The 12,258-nt window shown below is 40.1% G+C and overlaps 1 protein-coding gene across 1 annotated transcript in view; it reads right to left on the bottom strand.

Moving 5' to 3' along the window:
• The window catches only part of LOC135703003 (estradiol 17-beta-dehydrogenase 11), a 78,933-nt gene extending 78,501 nt beyond the window's left edge, over positions 1–432 (bottom strand). The window contains exon 1 of the mRNA XM_065224094.1: positions 251–432. Coding sequence (XP_065080166.1) covers positions 251–406 — 156 coding nt within the window. The 5' untranslated portion in view covers positions 407–432. The remainder of the gene's footprint in view (positions 1–250) is intronic.
• Positions 433–12,258: the final 11,826 nt, after the last annotated feature.

Genomic DNA, 12,258 nt, shown 5'->3' with positions numbered 1-12,258 from the left:
AGATTGTTTCTATAATGCACATTATATTGATAAATATAAGATATTTATTATATTATGTTGTATTATATTATATAATATTATTTAAATTATAAGATATTTGATATAAGATAAAACCGAAAATCCATTATTGCTAAATTGCCTGCTTGGAAACATGCCAGATTGAAGATCTTCTTCTAAGTTGCAATACGTTTTTCATTATCAAAGCAGCGTTAAAAATAAATTTGCAAACAACGTTTCCAAAACTTCTTACCTTCACCTTCCGGAATCGATACGGAATGCAGGTTAGCAGACAGGTTTCCAGCGTATAGTAGATCGATTTGAAGAAGAATATAAAAAAATCCACAAACAGCGTCAGGAAGTGATCCAGCGGATTTTCGTACAGCATATCGGTCATCTGGAGAGCCATTCTGCCCCGTCGTTTACTTATCTTCTATGCAAGCTCCGAGCCAAAAGAAACCCACTTTTGGTTAAACAAAAACTTATCACATCAAACACTTTCTTCACCCAAAAATAGCTCGTAAACCTGCCCTCAAACGATTGCCAGCCACGGAAGACGAAGACCGCTACCAACTGGGAGAGCTTTGGGAACTTTCTTTTTCTTATGCCTTTCTTCGTCTCACTCACTCAAGCGCCGTTTCTTCAACCGTCGTCTTTCAATCAATAAAATGCTTACAATTGCAGCAGGCCACGAGTAAACACACTAGCGGGCAAGAAGAGCAGAGAAAGACGAAACAAGATTCGGAACGCGGAACAGTTATGGGTAGCAGGCCACGACTTTCTTCGAACCCGGTGTAGGCTCTTGGGTAACAACAATGCAAAGCACAAAGTAGACAGGTATGGTTGCACGCCCGGTAAGGAAAGCGATTCGACCGATCGCTGGAAGACGATGGAGCAGACTGACTGATCGTAGTTTCTGTGCTCAGGTGAGTGTGGCGATGATCGCGAGGGTGCATACGACGCCCGATGGACGACGTCGGCGGCGCGAAGACAACCGGATCGTTTCGAAACGACCACGTGGTGGGTTCCACTCTATCCGAATTATGGTTTTTCGTAAGTAACTCAAGTGCTTTGGAGTGTTTTTTCTTTTCTTTTTTTTTGTGATTGATTTGAGTTTTGGAGAAAGAATTTTGCTGACTGTTTGCGTATGGATCCTACGAGAAGCCCTTCAACACGGGGTCATCGGTTTGACCTGGCTGGCGTGAAGCGTAATGTGTTACCTGAGTCATAAAAAATATACAGATGTGGCCCAATTAAGTGAAGAGAACATTAAGAGGCTAACTGATTTTTTTTTTTTTTATTAACTAGTTCGTTTATTTGGGAGGCTCAATCGCGTTAGCTTTACGGAGCCGATAGTTCATTGTTCTTTGTTTGTAACAAAATTCACTTAATTCTATGTCTAGTAGGAGTTGGGCCGAATACTCGCGGCTTACTCGAGGTTAGAGAGGTACATTGTCGAAGGATAGGATCAGGGGAGGAGTTTGGGGGTAAGGTTTCGTTGTCTCATCAGAGCGTTGTCGCCAGTATGAATGGTAGTGCGGTTCTAGTTTCGTCTGGAGTTCGACCGGCTATGGTGACCAGTGGGCGACGATGAGACTCATCGAGACGGGGGGACAAGACAAACAGAAACTATTAAAGAGAGACAAAAGACAAAGGAATTAAATTCTTATACTAGACATTTTAAGAAACACATAAACCGACTGCATATAGCAGATATCGCGAGTTCCCAACACGTCTCTGATAGGAACATAGGGTTGTCTTCCTTGGGCCTCAAGGGTATTCAAAAGTCGCTCTCTGGCGGCGTCATTATCCGTACATTGCCAAACTGCGTGATCGATGTCATCGTAACCGTTTCCACACCGACAGATGTTGCTGTCTACGAGGTTTATTCTATTGAGATGAGCATCTAGCGAGTAGTGGTTGGACATAAGTCTACTCATCACGCGAATGAAGTCACGACTTAAGTCCAAGCCTTTAAACCACGCTCTCGAAGAAACATTAGGAATAATTGAATGTAACCACCGTCCAAGATTTCCATTGTCCCAATCGGTTTGCCAACTCGAAAGGGTACTCTGACGCACTAAATAGTAAAATTCATCGTGTGAAATTTGCCTGTCATAAAATTCGCCTTCCTGCGCGCCCACCTTTGCGAGAGAGTCCGCCTTCTCATTGCCTGGGATTGAGCAATGTGATGGGACCCATACAAAGGTAATCATATGTGATCTTTCGACCAGTACACTCATCTGCTCCCTTACCTTTGAAAGGAAATAAGATGAGTGCCTACTTGGTTTCATCGACCGAATAGCCTCAATCGAACTGAGACTATCCGAGAAGATGAAGTAATGGTCTGCGGGCATGGTGGAAATCATCCCCAATGCGAAGTTGATTGCTGCCAGCTCAGCAACAAAAACGGAACAAGGTTCCTGGAGTTTGCGGAAGGCGCTAGAGTTTTCATTGAAGACACCGAAGCCAGTGGATCCACTGAGACGAGACCCGTCTGTAAAATATCTGTTTACGCAATTGACGTGTTGGTACTTTTCAGTAAAAATACGCGGGATAATAATAGTTCGAAGTTGATCTGGAATCCCGTTAATCACTTGTTTCATGGACAGATCATATTCAATTGAGGAACTGCGATTGGTGAAGTGAGCACGGTCTGGAGTATAACAAGGAAGACACATATCCGACGATATGTAGTGGTGGTAGATTCTCATAAATCGAGATTGTGAATTCAGCCCAAGAATTTCTTCAAAATTTGCAATTATAAGTGTGTTCGTCACTCCGCATTTGATTAGTATTCTGAGAGAGAGCTCCCAGAAACGGTTTTGGAGGGGGGTTACTCCTGCCAGAACCTCGAGACTCATGTTATGCGTTGAGTGCATACAGCCAAGAGCAATACGCAGACAACGATATTGAATTCGTTCCAATTTTATTAGGTGACATTTTCTTGCCGAAAGAAAGCAGAAAGAGCCGTACTCTAGAACAGAGAGAATAGTTGTTTTATAAAGCGTTATGAGGTCTCCCGGATGAGAACCCCACCATGTGCCGCAAATTGAACGGAGAAAGTTGATCCTCTGCTGACATTTTTGCTTCAAATACGTAATATGGGTATTCCAAGTGCACTTTGAATCAAACCAGACCCCAAGGTACTTGAAAAACAATGATTGAGTTTCTGCCCAAAAGATTAAGATGCATTTGGGCTAGGTACCGCTTTCGAGTAAACACTACCAGTTCAGTTTTCTGCGGCGAGAATTCGATCCCTAGATTCCTAGCCCAAGAAGACAAGTTATCTAAGGAACTTTGCAATGGTCCTTGCAAGTCCACGGCATGTGGACCTCTTATGGAAACCACACCGTCATCTGCAAGTTGTCTTAGCGTGCATTGTTCTGCCAAACAGTTGTCGATATCTTTGACATAAAAGTTATAAAGAAGAGGGCTGAGACATGAGCCTTGGGGCAGGCCCATGTAGCTAATTCTGGAAGTTGTCAGTTGTCCAAGGGAAAAGTTCATTTGCTTTTCTGACAACAAATTGTACAAGAAATTATTTAAAATTCCGGAAAGTCCACATCTGTGCAGATTGTCTGACAGAATTTCAATGGAAACTGAATCAAAAGCCCCCTTAGTGTCCAAGAATACTGAAGCCAATTGCTCCTTGTGCGCAAAGGCCAGTTGAATATCTGTGGAAAGCAGCTCTAGACAATCGTTTGTTCCTTTGCTCTTGCGGAACCCAAACTGTGTATTTGATAGCAAGTTATTTGATTCGACCCAGTGATCGAGTCTCCGAAGGATCATTTTCTCCAACAATTTCCTAATGCACGAAAGCATAGCAATCGGACGGTATGAGTTATGGTCAGACGCTGATTTGCCAGGTTTTTTAATGGCTATTACTTTGACCTGTCTCCATTCAGGCGGTACAATGTTGTTTTCTAGCAAGGAATTGAATAAATCTAGCAAGCGTCTTTTAGCGATATCTGGGAGATTTTTCAGAAGATTGAATTTAATCATATCGCTTCCCGGTGAGGAGTTGTTCGATGAAAGAAGAGCCATAGAGAATTCCAGCATTGTGAATGGTATATCCAGAGAGCTGCCGCTCGGAGACGCTTCTCGAAGAATGTGTTGTGCTGGAACTGAGTCCGGACAGACCTTTTTAGCGAAATCGAATATCCATCGGTTGGAGTATTCTTCACTCTCATTAGAAGATGAGCGGTTACGCATGTTGCGAGCCACCCTCCACAAGGTGGTCATTGAGGTTTCTCGTGAGAGTCCCTCGACGAAATTGCGCCAATAACCGCGTTTTTTTGCTTTGATTAACTGTTTCAGCTTTGTCTCAAGCTTTGAATATTCCTCGAAGTATGTGGAGGTTTTGTGTCTACGAAAAGCTTTGAAAGCATCAGATTTTTCTACATACAGTTTTGTGCATTCTTCGTCCCATCCAGGTGTGGCTGGTCTCCTTTTGAAGGGCGCACTTGGAACTTTTCTTTTTTGTGCTTCCAGTGAGCTTTTGTAAATCAAATCGGCGAGGAATCGATATTCTTCCAATGGTGGAAGCGTATCTATTGATTCGGCACCGATTGTCACCGCCGTTGCATATTTCTACCAATCTATGTTCCTTGTAAGATGAAATGGAACTCGAGATGGTTCTGCAGAGTGAGGGGCACACTTAATTGAAATGATGATTGGCAAATGATCGCTACCATGGGGATCATTGATAACCTTCCACAGACAATCCAATGATAGCGATCTTGAACACAAAGATATGTCGAGTCGGCTTTCTCGAGCCGGAGGTTTTGCTATACGTGTCACTTCACCAGTGTTCAAAATAGTCAAGTTGAAATCGTCGCATAAATCGTAAAAAATAGCCGCTCTATTGTCATCATATAGATCGCCCCACCCAGTACCATGGGAGTTCATATCACCCAGAATTAATACTGGGGATGGAAGAATCGAAACTAGATTCCAGAGTTGACTACGGCTAATGGAGGTTCTTGGTGGAACATAAACTGAAGCTATGCAAAGGTCTTTGTTCTTCACATTTATTTGGCAAGCGACGATTTCGACGCCTGATAGAGCAGGAAGGGAAATTTTGTAGAAAGGGTAGCACTTTTTGATCCCTAAAAGTACTCCTCCATAAGAATCGTCTCTATCCAGGCGTATAATGTTAAAATCGTGGAAGTTGAGTTCTTTATCGGAAGAAAGCCATGTTTCACAGAGAGCAAATATATCACAATCAGAATTGTGAAGTAAAAATTTGAACGAGTCTAGTTTAGGCACTAGACTACGGCAGTTCCACTGTAGCACAGTGATCATATCTTCAACCTCGTTCGACGAATTATCCATCGAAAGATATGATTGATGCAAGGAGGGGCCATGAAACAGTCAATTGCTTAAGATATGATTCTAACGTTGGAAGCAAGGCAGAAACTAAGCTTCTTAGAGGGTCTTGTATGTTGAACATGTTTAATATGAATTCCACAATGTCCGAAAAAGCTAGCAAACCTCGTTCGGACTTGGATTTCTTTTGAGAAGTTTGAGGAGCAGCTTTTTTATTTTTTTTATCTTTGTTGGGCAATGGCGGAAAATTCTTGCTACATCCAGGGATTGGATCAACAGGAGCCTTCGGTTTTGTTTTTTCATCCCCATTACCCTGAGAATTTGGCAATCGTCTGGAGGTGACTTTAGTTTTCTTACGGCGCACTTTCGGGGAGGGGCATTTTCTTTTTGAGGAACCGTCTATTTTTGAAGGTGCGTGTACCACCGTAGAATCACCTTCATCGGATGAGTCAGAGTCCGATTCTTCAGCTGACAAAATCGAAAATTGGTTTGCATCTTGGACGGCTGATGCAGCCTTCAACATTTGAGCATATGTCTGCTTGGAGCGTCCTGAGATTGAACGCTGCACTTTATCGGAGTGCTGCTTGTACATCGGGCACTCCTGCAAGGGGTGAGGATTCTCGCCACAGTACGCGCATTTTACTGATTCTTTGTGGCAAGAATCCTCTTTGTGGTTTTCACCACATTTGCCACAACGAGTTTTGTTGCCGCGATGGCTGGCCGAGTGTCCTAGCCTTTTGCAGTTGGTACAGTTATAAACCCTCTGTACAAACAACCGCACCGGAAAAAAAGCACCATCAACTTTGACAAAGTTTGGGAGAACTGAACCAGCGAAAGTCACCCGAAACGAGTCTGAATGCTGATAGACTTTCTTGCCATCTTGTAAAGACACTGAATGCAGTTGCCTAACATCCAGTATCTTTACAAGCTCGCTTGTGACTTTTCTGTTTTTAAAACAACCCGAGGCACGTTTCAAGTCCTCGACAGACAGACTCGCGTCGGAGACCACGCCTTCTATCTCCACATCTCGAGAAGGGATGTAGATGTTGTACTCAACACTAAACAACTCGTGATCAGCAATTTTATTTGCTACATCATAATTCGGTGCTTCTACACGCAGTTTGTTGAATCTCTCCTTATGTACCAAGATTCCCGGATACTTACGCAGCAAGTCTCTCGAAATATCGAGAGTTTTCAAGGGTTTATTTTTAGGCCGAAAAAAGACAACCCATGGTCCTTTCGAAAGTGGTTGGTAATACCTGGTTCGCGCAACGTTGGCATCGGAAGATGCCATAAGTGTTGCGCAAAAGCGGTGCGCAACCGCTTAAGAAGGAGAAAAAAAATAAAAACCTTCTCCAATTTATTAATTTTAATTACTAGTAATTAATTTTTTTGCACGGCGTACAAGCAAATTAAAGCGAAAAAAAAAACGAAAAAAAAACTTTTATCTAGTTGCAACAAGTTGTCTCACTATGAACCATACTCCCTTACCAGGGGTGAGAGACAGAACCACGCGCCACGAGGCAAAACAAAACTACAATAGGGAGGCAATGGACTTGCAAAATGTATTGTACTATACTTATGCCGGTTGTGTAAACAACCTATCAGCCGGTGCAGCTAGGTATTCCGTTTGCTGCTGCTACGCTGCGGCTATTGACGGAGATGATGCGATGATGATGGTGATGATTTGATGATGATCGATCACTGGGGTAAAGGTGAACAGTCTATACGTAAGACTCAGCTTACGATACCTGCTTCCGAAAACCGTGCGCGATTCATCTGAACACTTTTTTTCAACAACGATAGCGATGGAAACGCGGTAAAAAACGAGTGTCGTATGAAGAGACCAGGACGCTGTTAACTGGCTCAGCGCTCGATACGGAATGAGGCTAACAACTATTTAAAGTCCTTACAAGCCAATCTGTTTTTAATGTTCAACTGTCAAACTACCTGAATTATCTCGATAAACTTAAGTCATGGAGACTTAATGTCTTGAGCAAAGTTGACTTTATATTTTCTACAACTATGTCTAGAAAACCTACTCTCTATCTGTTGGAATTAAAAAATAGATTTCTGAAGTACAATCAGATGCGTAAATAATGGGGGGTTGCCTGGCGTTGACAAACATCAGGAGAACTATATTGAAATTAAATTTCAAATCCATGGATATCAACTAAGTTCTGTAAAAATTATACGAAGGTTGCTGTATTTATACAAAGTTTATTTAATTCAATTCCATGAAATCAAAAATAAAAGCTCGCTGACCTTCTGTTCAATCCATTTAAGGGGGTATTCCCAATCTTTTGCCTTTTTTCGGCCTGTTTTTCAATTAATTTTTTTTAAGGAAAATGAATAGTAATGCGCCTAACTCTTTGGGATTCTTGTTTATTGAACATTAAAGTTTACAAATAAATTTTTTTCGACATAAAAAAAGACATTATTGACGTCACAAAATGGCGGCAAACAGACCCCTGTTCGCCGCAAACACCTGGACGGGCGAAGACTTTTCTCTGGAACGGCTTCATCTGAAACAGATTTCGTGATGAAATTAATAATCTGCATAAGATTCTCTGGAGCTTCTCCCGTTGGCAGCAAAAAATCTAGCAAATTAACAAAATGGCGGCCATATGAAAAAACAGGCGATTTTTAGCCCGCTTTTTTGCAGCTTTAAGGTGCTTCAAACAATGTTAAATGTTAATATTTTTGGCTGAAAGTGGGAGAAGCTCCAAAGAATTTAATAAGGAACAAAATGCGCAAAGATTGAAGTCAATATCTCTTATAGTTTTTGAGAAAAATCTTCGCCCGATAAAAAAAATGTGGTTTCGAGAAAAACGCGTTTAAAGTTTTGACTTTAGTTAAAACCATTTGGGGGTTCTTACCATTAGTCAGCTATGCCTGGACACCGAATTCGCTGATCGGAAAACGGCTTGGGGGGATGAAAGTATATAGTCTAAAGTACAAAAAAACGTGAAAAAAAACTTGATTTTTTGAAAAAAAAGATCGGGAATACCCCCTTAACTTATCCTTGAGCCTCTATGAAGTTCCTAAAATTTCTGGAAAGCTCTCCAAATTTACGTTAGATTTCAAGCATTTCCACGATTTCACTTTAACATCTCCAAAGACACTCAAATTTAAAGAAACTCAATAAAGGTAAAGAAAATGCCAAAACTTTAACGGACTTCCCCAAATTTCTATAAAGTTTGGTGAAGTTCTACTAAACAATTAGCATTTCTACGAAGTTCACTGAAGTTTTACAAAGTTCATACGATTTCTATGAAGTTCGCTGAGCTTTTACAATAATAACTGAGCTCCTATGAAAATTTGTTGCACCTATAGAAAATTTTCTAATCTTCGACGCAGTTCCTGAAGTTCATAAAAGTTTTCTATGGTGCTATGAAATTTCTGAATATTTATGAGATTTGTTGAAGTTAAACCTTCCTAAACTACTAAAAAGTTTCTTAACAATCTACGAAGTTCCAGAAATCAATCTTTGAAGTCATAGCTTCTACGATTTTTTGTTGATTTCTAAGAAGATAGGGGAATTTACGTATTCTCGTCAATCTAAGCAGCGTCTGCACTTCTACTAGCATTTTCTCAGCGTCACGCACATATATGATGTGTCTTTTTTTTTTTTTTTTTTTTTTTATTTTTTTTTTTTTTTTAATTATAGTCACTTTAACGCTCTTGGGTCATTCGTGACTTGTTCGGGGGTGAGAATTGAACTCGTGACTTTGGCGTGAGAGGTATGAATGCTAACCACTACGCCGGGGTCGCCCCCCATATGATGTGTCTGTTTGTTTACATTCATCTGCTGCTTGCTTCTCTATCCATTCCAATCGACAGAATTTTTAAAAACGTTTTGAAAACGTTTTTACAACGCTCCAAACTTCTCAGGTGAGTGTGACTATTGTCGGCAGCCTCTTTTTCTTCGGCAACCTTCCCATTAGAACTGCGTGTTAACCAGATGTTCTATTATCGGCAACTCGAAATCAACCCCATTTTGTAGTGCGTATGCTTTATTTGAAGAAAAATGTAGTATTACTGGATTGCTCGATCGTTCAAATATAATCAGATTGAAGCTGAAAGGCTAAACAATCGTTTGGACACATTCAGGGAAGTGCGTTGATGGGAAAACATAGTGAAATTAACGTTTAAATTTTGGTTGCCGAACACAGTCAATGGGTGCCGAAGCCAACATTTACCCTATCTAAACTTATGGAAAAACTCAGTTTAAAAATCTGAAAGAGTGCTTATTTTTTTGTTGATTACTTTATTTGTACAGGCTCAATCGAATAAACTTTACAGAGCCAAGTTATCATTTGCGTTATAGATTATTAATGTATTAAATCTAAAATTAAAGGATTTTAACCGATTACTCGCGGTCTTCTCGAGGTTAGTGGATGACAATTGTATGGATAGGGAGAGGGAGAAGGAGATTTGGAATATGATTTATGACTTAAATTGTTCACTATTTCTAAGGAGTGCACATCTTTTGCCACCCGTAATTTTTAAATGTAGAAGTGAAGACACTTCGTTTATCCCTCCATACTACCGACGGCTTATGGTTTATGTCTTGTTAGTTAGGGTCATGGGTCTCCCCCTAGCCCAACATCGTAATTACGGTCGCACCATAAGAAAAGCTTAAGGTGCATATTTCAAAACATGCGAAAGATAAAATTATGAATATCTTCCGAACGTACTTAAACTTAAACACCAACATGTACGCGTTCATCAGATATCAATAATCAGTTCATGAATTTTCACTTTTAAACCACTTGTTGGGTTCTGTTATTAACATTAACAAACACAAACACAAAAGGTCTAAGGACAAAACGTCGAAAGGACTAAAGGTCCAAGGACAAAAAGTCGGAAGGGGAAAAGGTCTAAGGAACAAAAGGTCGAATAGAAAAAAGGTCGAATGGACAAAATGTTGAATGGACAAATGGTCGAATTGAACTTAGATGGACAAAAGGTCGATTGGACAAAAGATTGAATGGAAAAAAGGTCAAATGGACTGGAGGCGAAGTGTACAAAAGGTCGAATGGAAATACTGTCACATAAACAAAAGGTTGAAATGGGCAAATTGTCGGAATGGATAAACTGGTCGAATTATTGAAGGATGAAATGAGTGGCTTATTCCAAAGACATCATATCAAGTAGACTGGCAACTTTGCCAGAATAGAAAAAAAGAGCAAATGCACAAACCTTTTTTCTGAGGATGTAATCTTTGCTATAAAATTAGTTCGAAGCATATACCTTTGAGCGGCAGATGACGCGATTGTACCTGTCTCATAGCGGTGTGCAAGAAAATGGAAGAGTTGCCAGTCTTCTTGATATGTTGTCTTCGCTTATTTTCAAATATTTTTCCACCTTTAAATCATGAGCGGTTCTTTGGAACATTTATGGCGGCACGCTCCAACTCGGATGATCTTTTAATACCGACCCTGATTAAATATATGAGCTGCCAAATGTTGGCTTAAGATCACACTGATTAACACCGACATCGACCTCAAAGCAGCACGACATTCGTGATCGTGAGCATTTCTCACTTCATTTTTGCAACGCAAAATCAAATACAGTTTATTTACTAGAATTAAAAACACATTTTTTTTTCGTATCTATAACAAGCTTAAACTCTCCTCTGCTTCAAAAAGAACTATGTTTCGTCAGCTCTGTGCAAAGTTATTAGCAAATGAGCAGTTCGTGACCTAAACTGTGTATGCCAAGCATAACCATTAGACAAAAAAAATAGTTACTGTGCATGCAAATCATATGGAATATCCTATAGAATTCTGTAAATATTGTTTCACCTTCCTGCAACTTAAGCAAAGCTCCATCTATCCTAAAATTTTCAATTGCATATGAAGGGGTTAGAAGGAAAGGAGTGTAAGTGACTTTGACCGATTCTCTTCATCGCCTTTTACTTTCGCTAATAAATCAGCTGCAAACACATTCCTTGATTCGTGTGCCATTCTGGATGCTAGATGAGAACCTGTGACTATCAAAAGAGAAAGTCGATGAAGAGAATCGATCAAAGTCACTTACACCCCTGTCCTTCTAACCCCCTAATATTAAATACGTATTATTTGCTACCTATATTTTAAAAGCTACAACGTAGAAAAACTTGATTGATTTGCTCAAGATTAAGCCGGTTCGATCCCGATGATAGTATCCGGCTCATTTTCAATAGCCTTTGTTCACTTAGATCACTTTTTGTGGAGTGCTTGAGTAGTGTGGTTCAACTTTTAAAATCGAAGTTAAAACAGTTTAAGAAGCTAAATTCCCAAAACCCTAAAACAACCAGTACGAAGTTTTTGATAGTAAAATGTTGGTTTTTTAGAAGTTTTTAGGTAGCGGCGACGGTGGTGTAGTGGTAAGCGTGATTACCTCTCACCCCAGCAGGCCTGGGTTCAATCCCAGTCGGCGCCTCCGGGATGTTCTGAGGCATTACATCTCTGATCGTGAAATTGTTTATAATCCCTCCTAAACTTTAACTGTGAAATGTTTATGGAACTTTACATGAACGTTTGTGTGATAGAATTTTAACCTTATGTATTAGGGTTTTTCTGAAGTGGACCTTACAAATAATGGGTTGTTAAGAACCATTACCATTCCAAATTCTTGTTTTCTCCATACGTTTTTGGAAAGAGAACTATATTAGAAACTTTTTACTTATGGTTTGAGAATTTTAATGGTAATGGTCATGGTAGTCAGGTGGTTTTGTATTATCGGTCAACTTTACGTGGAATATATCGTGAATTGGTGATCATTAATTTACAGGCAACCAATTCGCTATATATTCCACATAAAGTTGATCGATGTTACAAAACCATGCATGGACCTTACGGACTACCATAACCATTACCATTAAAGTTATCAAACAATAAGTGAAAACGTCCTAATATAGTTCTTTTTCCCGAAATGTATGAA

This window comes from Ochlerotatus camptorhynchus, unplaced genomic scaffold (assembly GCF_037179485.1).
Source record: "Ochlerotatus camptorhynchus isolate MF236.1 unplaced genomic scaffold, CSIRO-AGI_Acam_v1.1 ptg000204l, whole genome shotgun sequence".
In the NCBI taxonomy this organism is placed as follows: Eukaryota; Metazoa; Arthropoda; class Insecta; order Diptera; family Culicidae; genus Ochlerotatus; species Ochlerotatus camptorhynchus.
Note: the sequence above shows the minus strand (reverse complement) of the source record. Positions and strands in the feature narration are given on the sequence as shown.